This window comes from Amphibalanus amphitrite, unplaced genomic scaffold, assembly GCF_019059575.1.
Source record: "Amphibalanus amphitrite isolate SeventyFive unplaced genomic scaffold, NRLGWU_Aamphi_draft 002060F_arrow, whole genome shotgun sequence".
Classification (NCBI taxonomy): Eukaryota; Metazoa; Arthropoda; class Thecostraca; order Balanomorpha; family Balanidae; genus Amphibalanus; species Amphibalanus amphitrite.
In genome coordinates this window covers 34999-58393 of record NW_024883553.1, presented here as the reverse complement: position 1 = coordinate 58393, position 23395 = coordinate 34999, and the positions used below count along the sequence as shown (strand labels likewise).

General features: G+C 48.7%; 1 protein-coding gene across 1 annotated transcript in view; it reads left to right on the top strand.

Moving 5' to 3' along the window:
* LOC122376232 (acetylcholine receptor subunit beta-like 2) overlaps positions 1-22167 on the top strand; it is a 33495-nt gene extending 11328 nt beyond the window's left edge. Inside the window, exons 4-7 of the mRNA XM_043356021.1 lie at positions 15404-15571; positions 17981-18069; positions 18367-18479; positions 20607-22167. Of these exons, the coding sequence (XP_043211956.1) occupies positions 15404-15571; positions 17981-18069; positions 18367-18479; positions 20607-20798 (562 nt within the window). The 3' untranslated portion in view covers positions 20799-22167. The remainder of the gene's footprint in view (positions 1-15403; positions 15572-17980; positions 18070-18366; positions 18480-20606) is intronic.
* Positions 22168-23395: the final 1228 nt, after the last annotated feature.

Below are 23395 nucleotides of genomic sequence, written 5' to 3'. Positions count from 1 at the left end.
CAATAGCGATTACACACAACACATACAGGACCTCCCTAGCCTAACCGATACTGGAGCTTCTCCGGTTGACTCCTAAGTGCCCTTGCCAGTGGATTTCCTGGCACTCCATCCTCCCCAAATTATCCCACGGTCCAAATGATAGCGATTATACACAACACATACGGGACCTCCCTAGCCCAACCGATACTGGAGCTTCTCCGGTTGACTCCCAAGTGCCCTCGCCAGCGGATTTCCTGGCGCTCTACCCTATCCAGCGGTCCGAATATAAGGAGCACACATAGACCTTGCCGCACACGAAATATTTGTAACTTTACCCCACATGGACACTGGGGACACTGCAAGGGACGGAACCGGGGAGATAGATGATGCACGTCACGCCCCTGTGCGTGGAAAGTCCACCGACGCGGCCATGGGTTAGGAGGGAGATAAGAAGCGAGTGAAATGGAATTGAAGACTGTACACGTAGAGGAATCGGATTTCCTGAATGAAGCTCAGCTCGGATAGACCCCACTTAAATAGTAGGCCTCGCTTGGGTAAGCCCTGGATACGTGCAATAAGTCGCGAAGTGAAGAGAAAGGGTGAGAGCGAGTTGAGGATCGATTATTGAGGATGAGTGCATAGCCGACAAAGGCTAATCCGTTCGGTTGCCGGCGCGGGCCCCATAAAGCCGTGGCTATACGGAGACGATGCAGGCAGCCCGGAGGGACCTAGTGACCCCGACCGGTTTTAAAAGATAGGTTAGGTCCGCTATCGGTCCATTGAGTGATCAGCGCAGGATGACATTCGATAAGTGACGTAGGTAGTTTCGGAGATGGTTAGGACCCCAGGCGTCCCAGCGAGGAGACGTATGCCGCCGGTTAAGTAATGTCCCGCGAAGAAACGTGTGATGCTGCAGGACGGGGGTGAACATTAAATACCAAAGCATGCGAGTCGGGTGATCGCGGTAAGTCGGTACTGGCCACCCCGCTGTCAGTCGATTTACTCCGGCCGTGCAGCGGTCATTTCGGTTAGGTCTGTGACGACAGCTTAACTACCAGCAACGGATAGATAGGGCTTCGGGCACCTATAACGCTGGTAGTCGTGGATTGTGTGAAGCCAACGGAGGCTTACCCGTTCGGTCGCCGGTGCTGTTCCAAAAGCCGTGGCTATACGGAGACGATGCAGGCAGCCCGGACGGACCTAGTTACCCAGCCCGGTTTCAAATTTTAGATAAGCCCATTGCGGGCCGTGGTACGCTTAGTTTTCGTTTTATTATAGGCAATTTGGCATAAACTGGTAGTCATGGATTCGTGTAAAGCCGACGAACGACTAACCCCTTTCGGTCGCCGGGGGCTGGCCCGAAAACCGCGGCTATACGGAGACGACGCAGGCAGCCCGGACGGACCTTAGTTACCCAGCCCCGGTCTCAAATTTCAAATAAGTCCCCCGCGGAAACCGGACTACACAGTGCCCTGCGAGCCGTAGTCTCGGAACCGCTGGCCGAAGACATTTATGTTTTTTTTTTGTGTAGGTAGTTCGACATGGTGATGGGACGGACCGCAATAAGTCACGTAACGCGAAGGTCGAGTGCCGAAATATGTGGTGGGTCGTATCTCTAATTGTGTAGCGTGAGCATTATGAAGCGTTTGTCTGATGTACGGAACATTGTGGTTATGAAGGGATAACGGTTAAATGACATTTAAGGCCAATGACTCGATAACGACTTTGCGCGCGCCCTAGCACCACCGGGGGAAGTTAGGAAAAAGGGGAGGGACCGGAGATGGTCAACTCTGGTAAATTACGAGGTATAAGTGGACGAATGACATGGTTGTAAGGGGATGGATAAATGGACGAATGATTGATACATATATCTGGTGGGAGATGACCCTCAAGCTAGGAAGGGCGCTGTTGTTTGAGAGTGGGACTTTTTGTTAAATAGAGTTGATTTTCTATACCAATATGATCGAGGGTAATTGATTAACATTTATCATTATCTCCCATTCCCTAACCCTGGCCTATGTGTTTCCGATGATTGATCGCCCCGAGGTAGAGTCTGAGTCGGAACGGGTTCGCGAGGGGCTGGACACAGAGGAGGGCTTCTAGGAGCGCGCCGACGGAGCTCTCAATAACGAAAGACACTGTCCGGTTAGCTTGCTCTCCATCACTATCGAAAGACACTGCCCGGTTAGCCCCGCAACGCCGCGAAACCCCGCTACAGATTTGGCGTACCCAACGTGGGGTAGGATCAATCAAAGGAAACATGAAGTCGGTGGACGGACGTGCATTGCCGAACCCAAAGCTAAAATTTCAGAGGAAATGCGAGCGTGAGTGAGAAAACATATTATGTCTGAGCTAGATGCAGTGGGAGCTGGTCACTCAGTGCAGCGTTACTCGGGTTAAATTGATTTGATTGAAATCAGAAAGCGTGGATTGCTGGAGGGTGTATATATCATGAAGTGATAAGGGTAAATCGAGGATCAATTTTTAGTGACGGGCGAGCGGGCTTGGTATATATTTTTTTTTTTTTTTGGCTACAGGTATCGCTAACTAAAATTATGTGGCTCACATCTAGCGAACCCTAACCTTGAGTGAAATCCCGTGATCCAAAGTTAGAGTAATCACACCGAGGATGCCATTTTAACCCAATTTTTAAGAGATTGTACCCATCCTATACCAAAAAGGTGCAGTGACCTATGTGTGACCCGTGGACTTACCCGCCTCTGGAGAGAACTGACAGGAGACCGGCAACCGTCCACGAGCCGTTCTCCGTGACGGAAACCCCCGTTACAGAACAGGCAGTCATGTATGTTACCGAACCCAATGAACGTACTAAAAATACGACTGAGCACGACGCTATGAAGAAATTGAATGTGCTGAAATGAAAATCAGGATTGAAGAAGGCAAAAGTCACCAATAGGACGCAGCATACTGAAATGAAGGTGACAGCGCAGATTGTAAATGATTGAGGCACGTTTTAGAAGCAGTATGGAAAGCTGAATTGCGATAAGAACAAGAAGGACAACACACAGCCGAGTGACGGCGAGAAAGAAGACATTGAAGTAGTATACCGATGGAAACGACGTTGATACTAAATGGCAATGGATACATGCAATCACAGAAAGGAAACGACAGCTGAGAAGAGTAAAATGCAAATGATTGAAGAACTGTAACATCACGAAGCCATTTGGAAGAGCAAACGTGCAGCACAGAGAAGAAGAGACGCCGACAGAAGAACAGAAAAAAGGTAGTCATCAACAGCGACTGCCTGACAGCCAGTGCCCAATGGAACTCAAAATGAAGGCAACGCCGGAAATAAATAACAACAGAAGACCGGAAGAAGGAGAAGGAGACACGAATAGAACCAAAACTACAATGTTGTTAGCAGTTACATCGCACGTCTGTGACGACAAAATCAGACGGCAACCGGAGTAATGGTGACGACAACTACAACCATGAAGCATCATTAGACACGACCATTCAGGGACACCTCAATGCTGCCTGTTTCAACCAAAATGGACAGCTGTAATGGACCGGGCCAGTCTGCGGGCCGATTTCTGGACCGCCCGCCGCACTGGCAGGCGGTGATCCGCCGTTCATCAATTGCAGGTGGCTCCCATTTCCCAAACTTCGAGACCGATCATGTGATCTGCAGCAGGCCGGAGCGATGTTCTCAGCGTCACAGCCAAGTAATCATGGAGCAGGCTGCAGTGGAACCACACCTGCCGCCAGATGTGACAGCCAAACCATCATCGGCAGTCTACACCAGAGCGCAGCCTCTGCGGCCACCAGACCAGCAGAAACAGCTTGGAAGCCACGTTCAACCAGGCTCAGCCACAGACGACGAGTTCTGGGCCGATCATAGCCAGCCCTGACAGCTCACCAGGGCAGCTGCGTACGACATCGATGGTCGGCGAGGACTACGACTACAACTACGAGACTGGGGAAATCCGGAACTGGGACACGACAACAGCAGCAGCCGGCCGGTTCGAGACCAAATCGCGGACGACCGCCAGTCCGTCATCGCGGCCATCCCGGACCGGAGCTGTCGTGGCTCATGGAGCCACCATCAGGTGCCGGGCTCACTTCTTTGGCATATCACAGTCTGCACCGGTATGTTATCGCTAGATTGATCTAAATTACAGTAACCAAATGTACCAATGTTATTTTTGTATTGTCATGTGTTAATTATTTCAAAATGGTTTCATTCAATTTCCATTGTTTTGCGCGCAAATTATTTGATGTGTAGTTGGTGTTTTACGGGAAAGTACGTGAATGTTTTTAATTCTGGAAATGTAAGGATGGCCTGAAACACTGTGCAATGACACAAAAACCCGCACTCCTTATGTCCCAATCATCCAAGCTCGTATTATACCATCCCCCCAACCGAACACTCCTGTTGAAATAGCTACCAATCCTTTGGAAGACGGCCACCTGCTCTGAAGTCACCAAGAAACACGACGAAACGGCACCAAATAGCACGGCAGAAGCGGGCTCTCAAATGTTTAGTCGCGGGGCGCGACTATAAAAAGAGGTCTGAAAATGTAACGCAGATGCGTTACATTTTTTTCATCTTTCATGCTGAACTGCAAGCTGTGCCACAAGCTGAAACACGGCCATCTGCGAGCGCCGCACAGACACGGTCAGCCGGCTAAATCGGCTGTGATACCCTCTCTCCGTCCCAGCTGGCGTCCACACAGACGGCGCAGTCGGCTCTGACAAACAGGGGTCCTCTATAGATGACCACCCCGCTTCATGAGAACCCGGATTTGGATTCGACAAATAGCATACCGAAACGCGCCATTCGGCCCGTCTCGAACCATTTATCAGTTTAACCTTTGGAAAACAAGACAATGTCCCACGCTCGGCACCCCGCCAGAAGAGAAGAACAAGGAGAGGGGAGTGCAGACCGGCCTGGTTTGAACCAAAACAAGAAAGGGGAGCGGGAACCGACCCGGTTTGTACGAAAACAGGATGAAATGGAACTCGGTCGCCAACGACAAAATCTAGGACATCTGGCCGGACCTGACTTCAAAACAAGGGGAGCAGAGGGCCAGGCCCGCCACCTGGCGCCTCAGGCGCCGTGAGCGCCGGCGGCGAATTCCACCCGGTCGCTGCGTGAAAGGGTGCGACTGCCATGGCCGGAGGGGAACCGAACTTGGTCAGCAAATCACGAACTTTCGAGGGCGGAGCCGAGTGCAGCTTCTGAGAATGGAGGACGGAGATTGGACAAGGTGATGCTGCCCGGCCCTCTGAAGTATGACGTCATCAGAAGTATAAGTTGATGAAACGGAACTGAAAAGCTCTCTCGGACGACGCATTCCGCGCTCTCTGGCTCTCTCTCGGACGACGGATCCCACGCCGCTCTTCGCTCTCGGCTCACATCTGACACCGTGGACAGCCCACGAGAGACCAGCGGCAGGCATCACGGCGCCGGCGGCGGCTCCGGCCGCCTGGCCGGGCGCTGGACGGTCACGACCATCATGTCAGCGACTCCATCTCAAGTAAGGTCACGCGGTGAACACGGGTGCGCACCTAGTCCCTAAATCCTCCAAGTAACCCCCCCCCCCTTTCGTTACTGCTATGTGAGCCACATTATATTCCCCTTTTTGGTGTCGTCCGCAATATTTTAGGCCATTCAGCTTAGGTATTTAAATTTATTCTTGGGACTTTCAGTCTAGGTAGCTTAATTTCACAATTCGATTTCGATCAATTATGTAACTGTGCGCGTAGTGCGACACGCGTGCCGACGTGGGCCCTCTTCAGTCGTCTGGCGCCCCGTTGTGATTTAAGCGGACGGAGGGGATTATGCACCGTGGGGAGTCGGGAAAGGGACGGGCGACTGTGTACCGCACCGCGCGGCTTGTGTGGCTCAGTTGATGGGCGGCCTGGGCCCAGAATGTTTCCTTTAAATTTGACTTGTAAGGGAATTTAAGGTGTTGCGTCGGAGTATGTAAATAAATGGGACTTGTAAATATTGAAATACGAGTGTGAGTAGTGCTGAAGGGGCAGGGACCGGAGGATGGAGCATAAAAGGCCATATGCTAACCCACAGTCAGGAAAGAGGTCGTTTCCAAGGTGTCCGGCCAGAGTAATTTACAACGATCAGTTCTCTTTATCTGTTGAGTTTACACAGTGCACAAAGCGATTATACACAACACATGCAGGGCCTCCCTAGCCTAGCCGATACTGGAGCTTCTCCGGTTGACTCCTAAGTGCCCTTGCCAGTGGATTTCCTGGCACTCCATCCTCCCCAAATTATCCCACGGTCCAAACAATAGCGATTACACACAACACCCACAGGACCTCCCTAGCCTAGCCGATACTGGAGCTTCTCCGGTTGACTCCTAAGTGCCCTTGCCAGTGGATTTCCTGGCACTCCATCCTCCCCAAATTATCCCACGGTCCAACAATAGCGATTATACACAACACACACAGGACCTCCCTAGCCTAGCCGATACTGGAGCTTCTCCGGTTGACTCCTAAGTGCCCTTGCCAGTGGATTTCCTGGCACTCCATCCTCCCCAAATTATCCCACGGTCCAAACAATAGCGATTACACACAATACACACAGGACCTCCCTAGCCTAACCGATACTGGAGCTTCTCCGGTTGACTCCTAAGTGCCCTTGCCAGTGGATTTCCTGGCACTCCATCCTCCCCAAATTATCCCACGGTCCAAACAATAGCGATTACACACAACACATACAGGACCTCCCTAGCCTAACCGATACTGGAGCTTCTCCGGTTGACTCCTAAGTGCCCTTGCCAGTGGATTTCCTGGCACTCCATCCTCCCCAAATTATCCCACGGTCCAAATGATAGCGATTATACACAACACATACGGGACCTCCCTAGCCCAACCGATACTGGAGCTTCTCCGGTTGACTCCCAAGTGCCCTCGCCAGCGGATTTCCTGGCGCTCTACCCTATCCAGCGGTCCGAATATAAGGAGCACACATAGACCTTGCCGCACACGAAATATTTGTAACTTTACCCCACATGGACACTGGGGACACTGCAAGGGACGGAACCGGGGAGATAGATGATGCACGTCACGCCCCTGTGCGTGGAAAGTCCACCGACGCGGCCATGGGTTAGGAGGGAGATAAGAAGCGAGTGAAATGGAATTGAAGACTGTACACGTAGAGGAATCGGATTTCCTGAATGAAGCTCAGCTCGGATAGACCCCACTTAAATAGTAGGCCTCGCTTGGGTAAGCCCTGGATACGTGCAATAAGTCGCGAAGTGAAGAGAAAGGGTGAGAGCGAGTTGAGGATCGATTATTGAGGATGAGTGCATAGCCGACAAAGGCTAATCCGTTCGGTTGCCGGCGCGGGCCCCATAAAGCCGTGGCTATACGGAGACGATGCAGGCAGCCCGGAGGGACCTAGTGACCCCGACCGGTTTTAAAAGATAGGTTAGGTCCGCTATCGGTCCATTGAGTGATCAGCGCAGGATGACATTCGATAAGTGACGTAGGTAGTTTCGGAGATGGTTAGGACCCCAGGCGTCCCAGCGAGGAGACGTATGCCGCCGGTTAAGTAATGTCCCGCGAAGAAACGTGTGATGCTGCAGGACGGGGGTGAACATTAAATACCAAAGCATGCGAGTCGGGTGATCGCGGTAAGTCGGTACTGGCCACCCCGCTGTCAGTCGATTTACTCCGGCCGTGCAGCGGTCATTTCGGTTAGGTCTGTGACGACAGCTTAACTACCAGCAACGGATAGATAGGGCTTCGGGCACCTATAACGCTGGTAGTCGTGGATTGTGTGAAGCCAACGGAGGCTTACCCGTTCGGTCGCCGGTGCTGTTCCAAAAGCCGTGGCTATACGGAGACGATGCAGGCAGCCCGGACGGACCTAGTTACCCAGCCCGGTTTCAAATTTTAGATAAGCCCATTGCGGGCCGTGGTACGCTTAGTTTTCGTTTTATTATAGGCAATTTGGCATAAACTGGTAGTCATGGATTTGTGTAAAGCCGACGAACGACTAACCCCTTTCGGTCGCCGGGGGCTGGCCCGAAAACCGCGGCTATACGGAGACGACGCAGGCAGCCCGGACGGACCTTAGTTACCCAGCCCCGGTCTCAAATTTCAAATAAGTCCCCCGCGGAAACCGGACTACACAGTGCCCTGCGAGCCGTAGTCTCGGAACCGCTGGCCGAAGACATTTATGTTTTTTTTGTGTAGGTAGTTCGACATGGTGATGGGACGGACCGCAATAAGTCACGTAACGCGAAGGTCGAGTGCCGAAATATGTGGTGGGTCGTATCTCTAATTGTGTAGCGTGAGCATTATGAAGCGTTTGTCTGATGTACGGAACATTGTGGTTATGAAGGGATAACGGTTAAATGACATTTAAGGCCAATGACTCGATAACGACTTTGCGCGCGCCCTAGCACCACCGGGGGAAGTTAGGAAAAAGGGGAGGGACCGGAGATGGTCAACTCTGGTAAATTACGAGGTATAAGTGGACGAATGACATGGTTGTAAGGGGATGGATAAATGGACGAATGATTGATACATATATCTGGTGGGAGATGACCCTCAAGCTAGGAAGGGCGCTGTTGTTTGAGAGTGGGACTTTTTGTTAAATAGAGTTGATTTTCTATACCAATATGATCGAGGGTAATTGATTAACATTTATCATTATCTCCCATTCCCTAACCCTGGCCTATGTGTTTCCGATGATTGATCGCCCCGAGGTAGAGTCTGAGTCGGAACGGGTTCGCGAGGGGCTGGACACAGAGGAGGGCTTCTAGGAGCGCGCCGACGGAGCTCTCAATAACGAAAGACACTGTCCGGTTAGCTTGCTCTCCATCACTATCGAAAGACACTGCCCGGTTAGCCCCGCAACGCCGCGAAACCCCGCTACAGTTACATGATGTCGGGTCGGTCACGTGACATCACTGTTATAAATCAATGGGGAAATATAAAAACTGTTATTTTGGCGCCGAGAATGATCTAAAACTATCCCACGTACATGGTATCGTGATTTAATGCAGTCCTTGCAAAGTCCAATGCTTTACTTTTGCATTGTTAACCTTGCGTGACGTCATTTATGACGTCACTAGGGTCGTACGAGTTTTTCGTCAATAACTCCCGATCAAATCGAGCTAGAGAGTCGAGAAAGCCACCAATGGACTCGGGAAGACCTTCCGAATCGAATGATATGCCATATGATACCCTTTGCTCAGCTTCGTGACCTGAGGGGCTCTGACCTGACCTTGACCCGAGGTCAACTACTTAAGTTGACCTCACCCTAGCAAAAAGTATACCATTCGATGCACCTGAGCTAGGCGAACACAATGATGCCAAAATCGCGGCTCTGCGGCCATTTTTTGCGAAGTTATTTACTAAAAACCGAACCCGTAACTTCAGTCACGTGACCTGACCTCAGACGCTACCGGTTAACCTGAGACCTTAAAATCGGGTACCAATCGCTGCGACTTGTAACGGCACACACGCTCGTTTTTTTCCGCGAGGCTCTAGCTCTATTAGAAGCGAAACGGCGTGCTGGGGTCGTAACAACCCCTCCGAAACCCATTTTGTTTGCGGGAAAATGAGGAACTTATAGAAAGAACACCTTTCTAATTTTTTGCATGTCGATTTGCAATGACATGAAGATTATTTTGAAAAAATAAAAATGTGAAAAATTTTGGTCCCAAAAGTCATTAGAGGCAAATGAAAAAAGATTAAGGTTTTTGCTCAACAATGAAATTTTTTCTTTGGAATTTTTGAATAGTAATATTAATTTTTGATTCATCGCAAGCTTAGTGTTGTTTACTTTTTGTTGGTTGCTTAACCCGTTCTTGAGTTATAGGCCATCAAACTCACCGTTACATACCGAAGTTAAAAAAATGTAATGTAATATAACTCAAAAAGTTTTGATCTGAGAAGTCTGATATTTTGCCAGGCGTCTTTGGGGCCTATGATTACCCCTAGGACCGATTTTCATTAAAATCTGAGAGATGAGGGTGACGGGCCTGGTACGATCTATCGTGGAATGCCCCAGCTCTTTCAATTCTACACCTTTTATGTCTTGGTCATTTTTCTGTATTTTCAAAGTTGTAGGCCTGACAGCGCTTCTCGCGAAGGTCCTTTTTTGGTCGAAAATTGCACATGACGTCATTCTGACGTCATTTGTGGCCAACCTATCATAGCCTCTGAAACAATTTTTGGTCACAATGTGTAAAATTGATGCCCGGAGGGGTTCTTAACCCTCGCCCGTAAACGGCGATCTGCCACCTTCGCCCATGCAGGGGGGGGGGTTGGTGCGACCCCCCCTTGGCGTTTGAAAACGGAGCGTCGTAGAGCTTAGCGGAAAAGACCAACGGATTGCTCTCGCCGAGATCTCGCGATTGGTGGTATATTTTTTGGTCCTAGGTCAACATTTGACCTACTTTTGACCGGTCAAAGGTCAAATTTTCGGAAAAATAGACTTTTTCAACTTTCCGCGGCGATTGCGGCAAAACGGTGGGAGATATCGACTTGAAACCTTCACTATCGTGTTCCTTGACCAATTCTCTATCGTTTGGTATGTATTTCGTTTCCCTAGCTCTAAAAATGGCGCGTTGGGAGCGCCGGAAGTCGGCAAGGTCACAGTCGGCGGCAGAAATTCGAAAAATCAAAATTTAAATTTTTGAAATCAGAGGCCTGTTTCACTAAAAACTTGCGATTACAAGTGTTTGAACTTTACAATTCATAAGTATTTTTGCAAACTATGTAAAATCGGGTTTCACTAAACTTCATCACCAGCGGCACCTCCGATAAAAAGAGTTGGTAAATCTACTATTATAAATCTTAAAAAGTCCGCCGCCGTCGGGGTTACGCTGCCGGCGTGACGCCCAAAAACGGCTATTGCGGCGCCGTCGATTGACGCACGAGGGTGAAATTTTTACCACTCGTGGGTCACGTAATTCAACAGGTCGTATTAAATTTTGGGCACGATTCGGCCGGGGGTGCACCCGTGGCGCGTGCTCATGTGCGCCATAGGGATAGCATTAGAATCGCGACCGGCGCCGAGCAGAGGGCACGTGCTTTAGGCTCAGTTGTTCGCTTAAAAAACTGAGTGAAAAGCATCAGAGCCAGCAGGTCATTGACCTTTGACAACGAAGGCCGACACAGGGCACCGCTCGCCAAGGGGATTCGCCAGTAAATACACTTAATTTGTTTTTGCAATATCTCAGCCGTTTCTGGGCCGATTTAGCTGAAACTTGGACTGTCGGTGGTAGTGTAGGGTAGGGTAGGGTAGGGTAGGGTAGGGTAGGGTAGGGTAGGGTAGGGTAGGGTAGGGTAGGGTAGGGTAAGGTAGGGTAGGGTAGGGTAGGGGTAGGGGTAGGATAGGGTAGGGTAGTGTAGGGGTAGGGTAGGGTAGGGTAGGGGTAGGGTAGGGTAGGGTAGTGTAGGGGTAGGGTGGGGTAGGGAAGGGTAGGGTAGGGGTAGGGTAGGGTAGGGCAGTGTAGGGGTAGGGTTAGGGTAGGGTAAGGTAGGGTAGGGTATGGTAGTGTAGGGTAGGGTAGGGTAGGGTAGGGTAGGGTAGGGTAGGGGTAGGGTAGGGTAGGGTAGGGTAGTGTGGTAGGGTATGGTAGGGGTATGGTAGGGTAGGATAGGGGTAGGGTAGGGTAGGGTAGTGTAGGGGTAGGGTAGGGTAGGGTAGGGTAGAGTAGGGTAGGGTAGGGTAGGGTAGGGTAGGGTAGGGTAGGGTAGGGTAGGGTTGGGTAGTGTAAGGGTAGGGTAGGGTAGGGGTAGGGGTAGGGGTAGGGTAGGTTAGTGTAGGAGTAGGGTAGGGTAGGGTAGGGTAGTGTAGGAGTAGGGTAGGGTAGGGTAGGGTAGGGTAGGGGTAGGGTAGGGTAGGGTAGTGTAGGAGTAGGGTAGGGTAGGGTAGGGTAGGGTAGGGTAGAGTAGGGTAGGGTAGTGTAGGGGTAGGGTAGGGTAGGGTAGGGTTGCATTGAGTAACATCCTAACTTACAAAGGGCTCGCACAACTCGCATGCATCACCATCATACTTTACAGTTCAATTAAAAGCAGTTACCAAGTTCTACACAAATAATACCAATAAAAATGCAACTTTCTTCACCCAAACTAATGCATCCGTTAATCATACATATCAAAACATACAGTTATCGCGTGAACCTGTACCTCTAGTAAACTTGTAAACAATAAAATTGTTTTTAATCAAGAACTTTAACATGTTACAGATATTGCTTCTTTTTATCAAACTATGTCTAGTTTTCATGTCAGAAATTACAGGAATAAATTAAAAATAATGATGCTGTTTCTGAGTGGTATAAAAGATAGTTCACAATATCTTATTGTTGAATGAAAATAACACGTAAAACATTTGACAGCAGAAGACTGTTGAATGCAATTATGGCGCGCGAATGACAAAACATGACGATATTTATTTATTGCTCGTAGCTGGTTCGTAGGGAATGTGCTAAGTGAAAAAGAGCATATAATGACTCAGCATATCATATTTGTTTTAAATAATTGATTGCTTTGCATCATTGCACAAAAAGTATCAAAATTCCAAACGCCAGGACCACTGGAATTTCAGGTTTGTAATTACGATGTTTTCTTTCAAGTTTCTGGTCTTCGTGAAACAGAAAGTTTGCGATTCCCGTGTTTTCTAGCAAACTTTTTCTTGTAAAAAAGTTTGCAAATTTTAAACTCAAAATTCATGCCCGAAGGTTTCGTGAAATCCAAATTTCAAATGTTGGTAATTATTTCTTTTAAACTCAAGTTTTTTCTTTGTAATTACACACTTTATTTGTTAGTGAAACAGGCCTCTGATTGTATTTTTGGATTTGGGAGGTCCATTTGCTCCCTATAGAAGCTAATATTGCTGCATATTCCCATTGAGGTGACAAGAATTAGCAAAATAGTGGTTCGGGCGCTTTTCAAAAATAGTACCGGACGCTGTTCCTCTTGTGACGTCATAGCTCCGTGACCTGACCTGACCCGGTCAAGTTTCTTATAACATATGATAGCCAATACTTGCCCCAACATGCATGGGAAGTTTCATCACGATCCATCAACCGATGTCCGTACCACCGGCAGGAAACCTCGGGCGTTGGCACTCAGTTTGTAAAAATCCGGCCGGAGGCTGTTCCCTTTGTGACGTCATAACTCCGTGACCTGACATGACCCGGTCAAATTTTTTTTTAATCAAAAGATGCGCAAGGTTTGCCTCATAAGGTACCCAAAATTTGGCGGCGCTGCGCGCCGCCGTTTTTGCACTATTTCCGAAAAGCCTCAGGGGGGGGGGGGGTTGCACCAACCCCCCCCCTACATGGGCGAGGGTTAAAGATTGGTGGCGATATCTCCAGCCGTTTAGGAGATATCGACGGAAAAGGACAGGGGGGCTGCGTTTCGCCCCCCCCCCTGCGGGGCGCGGGTTTTAACGCAAATGACCAACGCACGCGATATGTGCCAGTGGCCAGGATACCTCAATACTGGCAGCGTTGGTTAGACGAGGGGCGTATCATGACCTCATTGGACTTCGTGCATTGCCACAAACATGAAATGAAAATGATCTTAGATGGAGAGGATTGATATGCCACAAGGTAGATGAGCTTTTTACACTTATAGATGGCCACCAGTACCTACCATCCGACCTACTGGCTCCACAGAACAAATCGGAGACTAGAATTGCAGTAAACTCGTTCAAAGAAAGGATGTTGTATTTCATGTTTATAGTAAATCATACAACTCGCCGTTTATTGCGATTTGAGAAGCGGCAAGCATATATGCTTACATCTTCTCAAACTAAGACGCATGCTGCCCAGTCGATAGATAGTTACTACCAGAAAACAAACGTTTGAAGCGAAAATGCTTGTGATATCTTCACGGCAACTCCGACTAAGTCGGAAACACCGTAACATTACAAGTGAAAATGCACTTGTGCCCTCGATGTTGGTATTCAACAGGCGGCATATGAAGACAATACGAGGCTTTGCTGGGCTTTATCCAGCGCCTACTTTGCAATTCGTATAGCGCTTCATCCGGCCATTTTCCAGTCTCCAGAGAGCAGCTGAATAAGTGTCGTGTGGCAGGGGTCGGGGTGCAGTGTGTCACTGGCAGAGATACTTAGTGGTTCTGACCGCCCACGGGCACCGGGCCTGAATCAGAAATGGCTCGTTCTTACGCTAACTCGAAGAGCAGAGACGAAATCTACTCGCTCAACGTTAACTTATTAGGAAAATAACAATACGGTGGAGTGATGTAACTTTTTTTTTTAGCTTTACTTCAGAGGTAAATCATTTACTTCTTCATGCACTTATTTCGCAACTGGTTGTATGTATGTAAGAGGAAATAGGCCGGTATTTTACATAATATATTGACAACTCTAGTTCAGTTAAGAAAATGACACCTTTCAAGAAGTTTAAAACTGACCCCAGGACTGACTTTCAATCAGCAATAACCGTCCTATTGTGTTAAATATATGTGCTTATTATTGGCATTGTATATATTGAATAATATACATATACAATGCCAAAACAGAGACCACCCAACCATAAACATGACGTTTGATGTTTTCGACTTTTGCTAATTTTACAACGCTTTGCATGCTGTCGATAATTGTATGTGGGCTGCAGGGCAATGCTCGAAACCTTCTTTCATTCGACTTTCCTATCTCACTGCCGTGCAGTGTGCTGTGATGCGTTATTTAGAAATGAAATTTCAGCGCGAATCGGAGTAGGTATTACTGTGGCCCGTCCGGCTCCTAGCCTAGCCTGACAAAAACAGCCAGCTCTGACGCACATTTATCTGGAAGAAGCTCAGAAACTGGGGCTGAAATACCGCCAGATTAGACCAGTGTCAATTTGTGGGGCTCCGGCTGGTGACGTTTCTGCAAAACCGCTGAAATAAAGGCTGAAGACGTGCCATTCGTCGGTGCGCGGTGACTGACCTTTGTATTTTATAAGTGCTACGTATGTACGTGCATGCACTACATACATTGCTGAACAACTCTGCTTTGATATTCCCCACTAGCACAAAGTGCTGGATGTGCATGATATGCACCTCTGCCGACTGGGCAGTGGGTACTTGCTCGAGCATCGCCAAGTTCCTAGAACTATAAAAACAAAACGTTTTATTTAGCTTGGCCATTCGCCTATATACTGGTCTTTTCACAGTGGTCTGCGTATAAGGGGATCGTTCTGAACCCTAACCGTTCTGCCCCATAGAGCTCTAGTTTTGCGAAAAAAAGAGATAATTATTATGCTAGTGACGACTACGAGACGAAACCGACGCCATTCAATGTTCAGGCTAGGTAATAGGACTCAGCTTTGATACAGGACAGATAATGGGCTGGTGACACACGTCGAAGTTCGAGAGAAGACACTGTTTCATAAAAAACTCACCTCTTTCCCATAGCCGAAGCTGCATTCCGCCTCTGACCCGCCTGTGCTGCCGTCGTCAGTTCGCCGGCCACCCACAAGATGTCGCCCTGGGTGCGGCGGCTCTTCCTCACCATGATGCCGGGTATGCTGATGATGCGCCGGCCCGCCTACGGTCCTCGCAGGCCGATGGACCCCCACGCTCACCTCTACACGAACCCGAACGGCGTCAAAAACGACCTCTACACAAGGTCAGTGATACCCCTGTGAGGTCAGCGCAGAAGGCGAATGGCTCCGCCAATCAAAATCGGACTTAGCGGGTGGCAGGTAATAGGTATTATTTTTTCCCCTCCAGTTAGAAGTAATTGGTTAGCTTAAATAATGCATTTTGTATTTTGTTGGCATATAATATTTCATTAATTATTTTGCAGTCGGTTGTATAATGTCAGTCAGCGATAAAGGTCAGTAGTACCTATGTAAGGTAAGGTAAATGTAGCATTACAATGTCTGGTGGAATGCTCTTTTTTATTATGAAGATGTACAGTATTGCACATGACTAGGCTGGTTTCCTGCAACCACGCTGTTATAATATCCATTCGGTTACGATGTCTTCTTACACATTATAAATTGTCTTGATTGGACCAAGCAAGTCTAGGATAAACCAAGTTTTTCATTCCACTTTATTCAACTATAAGTGGTCCCACAAATACCATTCTGATTCATCGAGTCCATGCCCAGCGGCAGACCAGCCGCGGCGGCCGCATTTCCATTTATTTCGATGAGCCCCCTGATCTCAAGGATCGCGCCGGGCCCCAGGCGCCTCCTCTGTGGCCTACCAATGCCTGATCCCACCCCACCCGCAGACCCCCAGAAATCCTCCCCGCCATCCCCTGCCGTCGGGGGACATGGCTGTCTGCGTCAATCCCAGAGGATGGCCGTTCATATTGACGTTAGGCCATCGTCAATGTTACCGCACACATACGACTCCCTGCAAACATGTAATCTAAAATGTTTTAACTATGCAAGGTTGTGACAGTCAGGTCTCCATTTAAATAATTTATCTGCTACTTGTTCATTTCATTTAATCATACATCGAGTTGAGTTAGAAACGTAGCAATTTAAAAAGTCGGAAGGATTATTTATGCATTTTCAAATGCATACAAACAATGGCGTGGGCTTCGGGACTACTGAAATTGACACTATCACGGACGTTTTCAGCAATATCATTAGCATTTAGACACCATCAGGAAAATGCGTTTGACTACACGTAGTCGTTACGACTGCAGCGACGCGCCTCAGATCTCTGGCACCGCCGTGTCTCTGGGTACTGAGACGTGGCTCGACACTCACAACGCGTCTGATACGAGCCATCGCCGCCTTTCCATCTAGCGCCCAGCTCTGAGAAGGCTGATTTGTGGCCGGAGGCCGCTAAAGTACAGCTGCGCCCTCATGGGCCCATATTAGGTCCATCTCGGCAGGCGTGCGTGGGCCAGCCGAGCATGTGGCGGACCAATTTATCTGATAACAGACGGACTGACAGACGCCAGGCTGAGCCGCCACGGCTGATAGCCGACCGGTTTACGGTGAGTTATGGGCCGACGATCTGGCAGTCGATGCATCGGCCCGGCGCCGGCGTCGGGGCGTCCCGCTCTTCTCTCAGCCGCTGTCGTTTGCCATGCTACGTTCTTTGAAGTCGAATTAATTATCTTTTTTCGGTAAAGGCCCTAATTAACGTGTTGTTTTCGGCAACACCTTTCATATAACTGTAGTTTTTTTTTAATTTAGTCCGAATCTTTTGATAGGAAGGATTCACAAGGGCAGAGCCACCGCTAGGCGAAGCTTGTTGCGGTGACCCTGCCCTCTACCCTTCGATCGCGCAATTCCAGGTCTATGGCAGAAATCCTTTATTCCATTTTTTATATTAGCGGTAAATTGAGTCGTCATTCATTTATTTTCCATTATAATATGAAAACACAGCTATTTGGTGTAATCTACCTACGATAATTCCTTGGAAATGCATGTTTTGCATGCACATCAACTGAACAAGTATATTGCCTGATACCATCCACCAGTTTCCATTATGATATTGATATTCCGCTCATTGACTTCTGCGGTCGCCAGCGCTCCCCTGGCCTGTCGCTCTCAGAACAGTACCAGGGAGGCACCAGTCTCCCCAACACGCTCCGACTATGAATGAGGACACTTCGCATGCCTGGTGCGTCTGTTATAAGGCTCCAGGCCTGCCTGGACCCAGGGGGACTCTCTGACTTCATTAGCGCAGTTTCCGCCGATTTGCGTAAGCCAGTGAGGCTGCGTAGGCTCCGGCACTGTGTCAAAGTAGAGTCTGACAGATGTCCCGCGAGACCCGCGCTCGACTGGCGTAACTAAAAGTGATTGGGGGCTGTGAGAGGCTGTGCAGTGCGAGGTAACGCACAGTGCGTGTGCTCGCGGAAGGTTTGAGAGGATACCGAGCTGTGAGAGGACATGGGAGGGGCCATCGGACGTGAAAGGGACGAAAGGCAATGTGTTCGGGAGGACTAAGCTCGTGAGAGGATATGCTAGTCTGAGAAAGACATCATAAAGATAAATTTCGGGTCTCAATTCATCGTGCTATGCCGGATGCTCTGACTGATATCGTTACCGACGTGTGCCTTGTTCAGGTACGATTTGCAGTCGCCGAGCGCGACCAACGGCTCCTCTACAACACGTACCGGACTGGTCACTTCTCAGCTGGGGTCGCTGCAGCACGGTAGGTAGCGTGAGTGCTGGTGCAGGGTTAACAGTGTAGTTTGTAAGACATTTGTCTCCTGAACGTATGCATGCACTCTTATTTCGCTGGCCTCAAGACTCACAGATGTTATGCTAAACAGGCGTATGATATGTAAATGAGGCAGATAAAAGAAAACTGAACCTCTCCAGTAGCTTGTGTCCTGGCTGACGATGAACCTTGCATCTGTTCTTGTGATCTGGTAATGATATGCATAATGTAAGTGTTTGTGGGCACTTCCGTTTCCACTCGCTCACGTCTGCTTGTTTGCCGCCTCAGACAGCACCGAGCCAGCCTCCGAGGAGCACCGCTACTCCCCCGAGATTCGGCGCGCCCTGGATAGTGTGCGGTACATCGCCCGGCACATCAAAAACGAGGACGACACCAATGAGGTGGGCACGGGAGAGACACCGCGCGAGCTCAGCGACCCTCTGAAAGAGACCCGGGAGAGCCGCACTCACCTTCTGAGAAATACCTGGTAGAGCCATGGCCACCCTCTGAGAAAGACCCGGGGAAGCTCTTTCGCCGTCCTAGAAACCCGCATGGGAAAAGCACAGCTATCGTATGAGAGGCCCCGAAGTGTGCCGCAGCCACGCTCTTACAGAAAGACCCCCGAGAGAACCGCAGCCATCCTCTCCCGCCTGCCACGGGAAAACTTTGTGGTCAGGAGGGAATACGGCCTGATCCCTTGGCCAGCATTGGTAGACATGAAGATATACGCTCGCAGTACACAGAGCGACACCATAATACCATCCTCCCTAGCCATTAGTCTCCAGAAACGGAACTGATGCCATCATTAATATCCATCCCTGTGGGATCGCCGTAGCCGTGTCCCAGTCATGCGCTATGGTGGTCGCTCTCTAGCGCACATTTGAGTGAGCGAACGTCACACTTTGGGAAAGACGCAGACTGCTTCTGAAAAGCGATGGCATTTAATGGTCCAAACGGCCGTCCGACCGGCGCCTAGGACTCTCTCTCTCTCTCTCTCTCTCTCTCTCTCTCTCTCTCTCTCTCTCTCTCTCTCTCTCTCTCTCTCTCTCTCTCTCTCTCTCTCTCTCTCTCTCTCTCTCTCTCTCTCTCTTTCTATCTCACTTACTCTATCTCTCTCCTCCTCTCTCTTTCCCCCTACCCGCTTTATATCCCCTTTCTCTCACTTCTCTCTTTCTCTCTTTTCCCTCTCCCTCTATCTCCTTCTCCCCCTCTCTCCCTCTCTCTCTCTCTCTCCCTCTCTCTCTCTCCCTCTCTCTCTCTCTCTCTCTCTCTCTCTCTCTCTCTCTCTCTCTCTCTCTCTCTCTCTCTCTCTCTCTCTCTCTCTCTTACAAAGGTGTCTAGAGAAAGCCTCTGATGTATTCTGCCTTTGATGTTTCTTTAGTAGAGCTGGTAGTGAGGTAGTGAGACAATTACTGAAGGGCATCTATTTCGGTGCTTGGCCATTGTTCAGACTTTTTGTGACGCTAACGCTAGACCGTTTCGTCTGTCCTGCAACTGAATTATACGGGTACATACCATGGACGAAAATGGCTGCAATTTCATAGAGGGCCATCAGCTCACATTTCGTTCTGCAGGTGCAGGTGGACTAAAATTTTATCTAGACGGGCCTGAACTACACCATATTTAGCATTTTACAATCGTTGGTTGTCTCCGTGTGATGCAATTTTCGAACTCTATGTAGCTGTGGATTTATGCTAAAATTATCACTTTGGCCTGCTCATTTAGCTAGACACATCCGTCCTACCCATTGGACTCAACTGACTGACGTTAAGCTCCGATCAACCGCACAAAAACCTCGACCCTCGTCAGGTGTCTCTTACACACACTGAGCTTTTGGGGCATATGCAACCCCGGCCCCAACTATTGCGAGTGCAACATTCTACCAACTGAGCTACGAGACGAATAGGTTCCTTGAAATAATTGTTTTATTTATAACGGAGAATGTTCGCTCTACTCAAACATCCGGAACTAGCTGGGGCTGTTAATTTCGTATCTTTAAATCTCAAGAGCCGAAATCTGATCTTTAGTTGAACATATAAGTCACGGAAGGATTGTGTAGGCGCCCGTACACCAAACGTGGTTTACAAATGTTCGCGACGGAATCTTTATGGCTGCTGGAAGCTTAGTTTGAATATTTAAAGGCGGTTCCATACCGGCTAGCTGTCTCTGAAATGTCAGGCGGATGCATTTTAGCTCGGACCGCTATGTGAAACCTGATTCTAACGTCGGCCGCAAACTTGAATCATGTGGTGAAGGCAGTGAGAAAATGGGCTAGGTTCATGGCATGTGTTAATTACTTTTAACGGTTGACTCTGTTCAGAGTTGCCAGTACTTTACTTTGTCAGCTGTTTTACATTATTACGAAACGACTTGAGAGCTCACATTTCGGCCATTTGCTTATGACCCATTGAAGTGATACATCCAAACCACTTCTATGTATCGTGTTCACTTACCCTATATTCGTTTGCTATGTCATAGGATTTACCTACACGACCCCTTCCCGCGCACATACCCATCTCGGTCGGCAGATTGCGCAGGACTGGAAGTACATGGCCATGGTGCTCGATCGACTGTTCCTCTGGCTCTTCATGGTGGCGTGCGTCCTCGGCGCCGTGGCCATCATATTCCAGGCGCCCTCGCTCTACGACAAACGCGAGTCTATCGACACCCAGTTCTCCAGCATCAAGGTGCTGTCTAGCGACCACGAGTACCAACGCTGAGAGCCGTTGGAGGGAGGGGCGACTGGCGAGGACCTGCTCCTCGGGGGTAGCGCTGTGGAGATCTGTGGGGGCCCGGTATAGAGGGATGGACAAGGCATGCTTTGAAAGAGAGATAAGCCTCTCGGATGTGGGAACGACTTAGAGGCAAGGATGGATGCACAGACTCGAATGTAAGGGTGGAATCATGTTGGGTGCCAAGTGAGATTCAAGGTAAAGAGCGTTAGTTATGAAAGTGTGATAAACATAGTTGTTACTTGGTATGACAAATTTGAAGAGTATTCATTAGCCTATATCGAATTTTATGAAAGTGGTTTGTGAGACTGGGATTAATGAAATTGATCTCTGGGAGCTCCTTAATTTTGAAGTTGTTCCATAGGGCACTGGTCTTATGAGGATGTCTTGATTGACAGTAGTTATGGTATTGCCATTTATCATATTTGTTGACAATGATTGAACGAATTGTTCTGGTTATCGTTGATATTTGCTAGTGAGGGTCACTGTTAAATTGATGTCAGTAGTGGCGTCGCGGGAATATGAGCGCATATTTGTGAACGCGTATGTGCACGACAGAGGTTGGGGAAGCTATGCTGACAATATCGGAATCACGGGGGCTTATTCGCTACCTACAACATTTAGCGATGGCAGGCAGATAATCCGGTGTTCGAATAAAACGTCTACAATCTGTGAGCTTTGGAACTAAGGCTCGCGCTGCTGGCATTGACAACAGGAATTGATTAGCCTGCTGATGCTAATTAGGAGTTTTATTTTAAATGCATGTGCAGATTACTGGATTGAAAATGGGGAAGAACAATGAACGTGAAATGAGAGTTTGCTCTCTTCCCAAGATGCTGGCTGAATGATAATTCGAGTTGACTTTTAGAGATAAGTACGCTGGCCAACGTAAGTTAGGTTCACGTTACACGAGCCAAAGCGCGTGCATCGTTGTGTGGTTCGTGGCTGAGGAAACTTGTGAGGTCAAAAGAAATTGCCTTCATGTTAGACGTGTTGAACAGGAGATGAAGCAATAAAATAGCAATGGCCAGATGGGTGCCAAGTTTGATAGGGTTTTTGAATGATAGCTAACAATTATAACGTGAGTTGTACATTTTTAGAGTTTACAAATATATACAGAATGAGCTTTACTGTTACCCTAGTCTATCGTGGTTAGTTAGCTCCTGAATGAAGCGGTTGGAGTATTAGTTGTGCACTCTGCAGTGTCTGTCTTTGGTGCCACTCGATTGATCTCTGTAGTGCAGTGTTTACTGTTATGCATTTTATGTCACAAGATAGATATCTGTAGTTAGCTTTCATGATCGTAAGCGATGGCAAATGATTTGTTGAAGTGTTTCATCAATAAAAATAACTAGTTGCAAGTCTTCTTATGCCGTTTTGTTTTCTCTACTCTCCCCCCCTCTCTCTCTCTCTCTCTCTCTCTCTCTCTCTCTCTCCCTCCCTCCCTCCCTCCCTCAAATATCTTTGATTTGTTTCGTTCATGGGCGTTGGGCGCAGCGGCTGAATGCTGCGGAGGTATACTGTGCCGCCGTACACGCGAACACGGCGGGCTAGTCTACCCACCCAGTAAAAAGCTACGGGCTTTGTCTTGTGTCCAATGTGCACTTATCGCGCGCCAAGTCGCTCAGTGGTTCTATTCTCTCTCCCTTCGCCTTGAAGCTGTTGATGTGGCCGTGGGTGATGTGCAAAAAAACGGAAACGAGGAAAACTTATTTAAATTAATTTGTTTTGTAATGATACACTTAATAAAACTAGCCATAATTCTAAAATTGTTGAAACATAACTCATATCCGACTATGTGAAATTGACAAGGAAACTGCTAAAAAGAATAAAGGCGTTCACATGATCATTTCATTTATTGCGTTATCGTGAATAGTCGGCAATGCATGGAGGCGCTACTAAGGCCCTCGCCTCCCCACTCTAGTCAGTGGCCAACCGGACAAAAAACATAGCTTTATTATGGCACAATCATTGCATGTGCGCATATCTAAATTCATGTATTGCTGGCTTGGTTTGGTCAATAGATTATCAGTGTTGCTGATACTGACGGGCGGAAAGTTTCAGTCCCCCGAAAAGGTTGGCGGGTATTTGCTATTTCCGAGATGAGATAGAATGGTGAAATGACTTGTCTGTACTGAGTGGGTTTCAACTTTCATCGTCCAACAGAGAGCAGAGCTTGCTGTTGTTTCTTATGTTCGTTTGCCGGCTTAGTTGTTACGGGACTGATTAAAGCCACTGCGGTAGAAAAAGCAATGTTCACAGAGTGGCACGGTTGAGTGCGGTCTGAGGCTCAGTGCACACTTTGTGGACAATGCGTGCACTGAGCCAGGGGCGCACCCAGGATTTTCCAGGGGAGGGGGCCCGGGCTCAAAGGGGCCTCCGTGTTCCGCTTGCCAGGGGGCCTTTTCTCTATCGAGGGGGCCTCCAAATGGCTTACTTTTTGACGGCCTCTGTATGTTTGGTGACGTTCTTAGCGTTATTAGTAAAGCTTAACCCTCACCCTGGCAGGGGGGTCGATGCGACCCCCCCCCCCCTAAGGTTTTTCAAAGATAGCGTAAAATTGGCGGCGCGCAACGCCGCTAAAT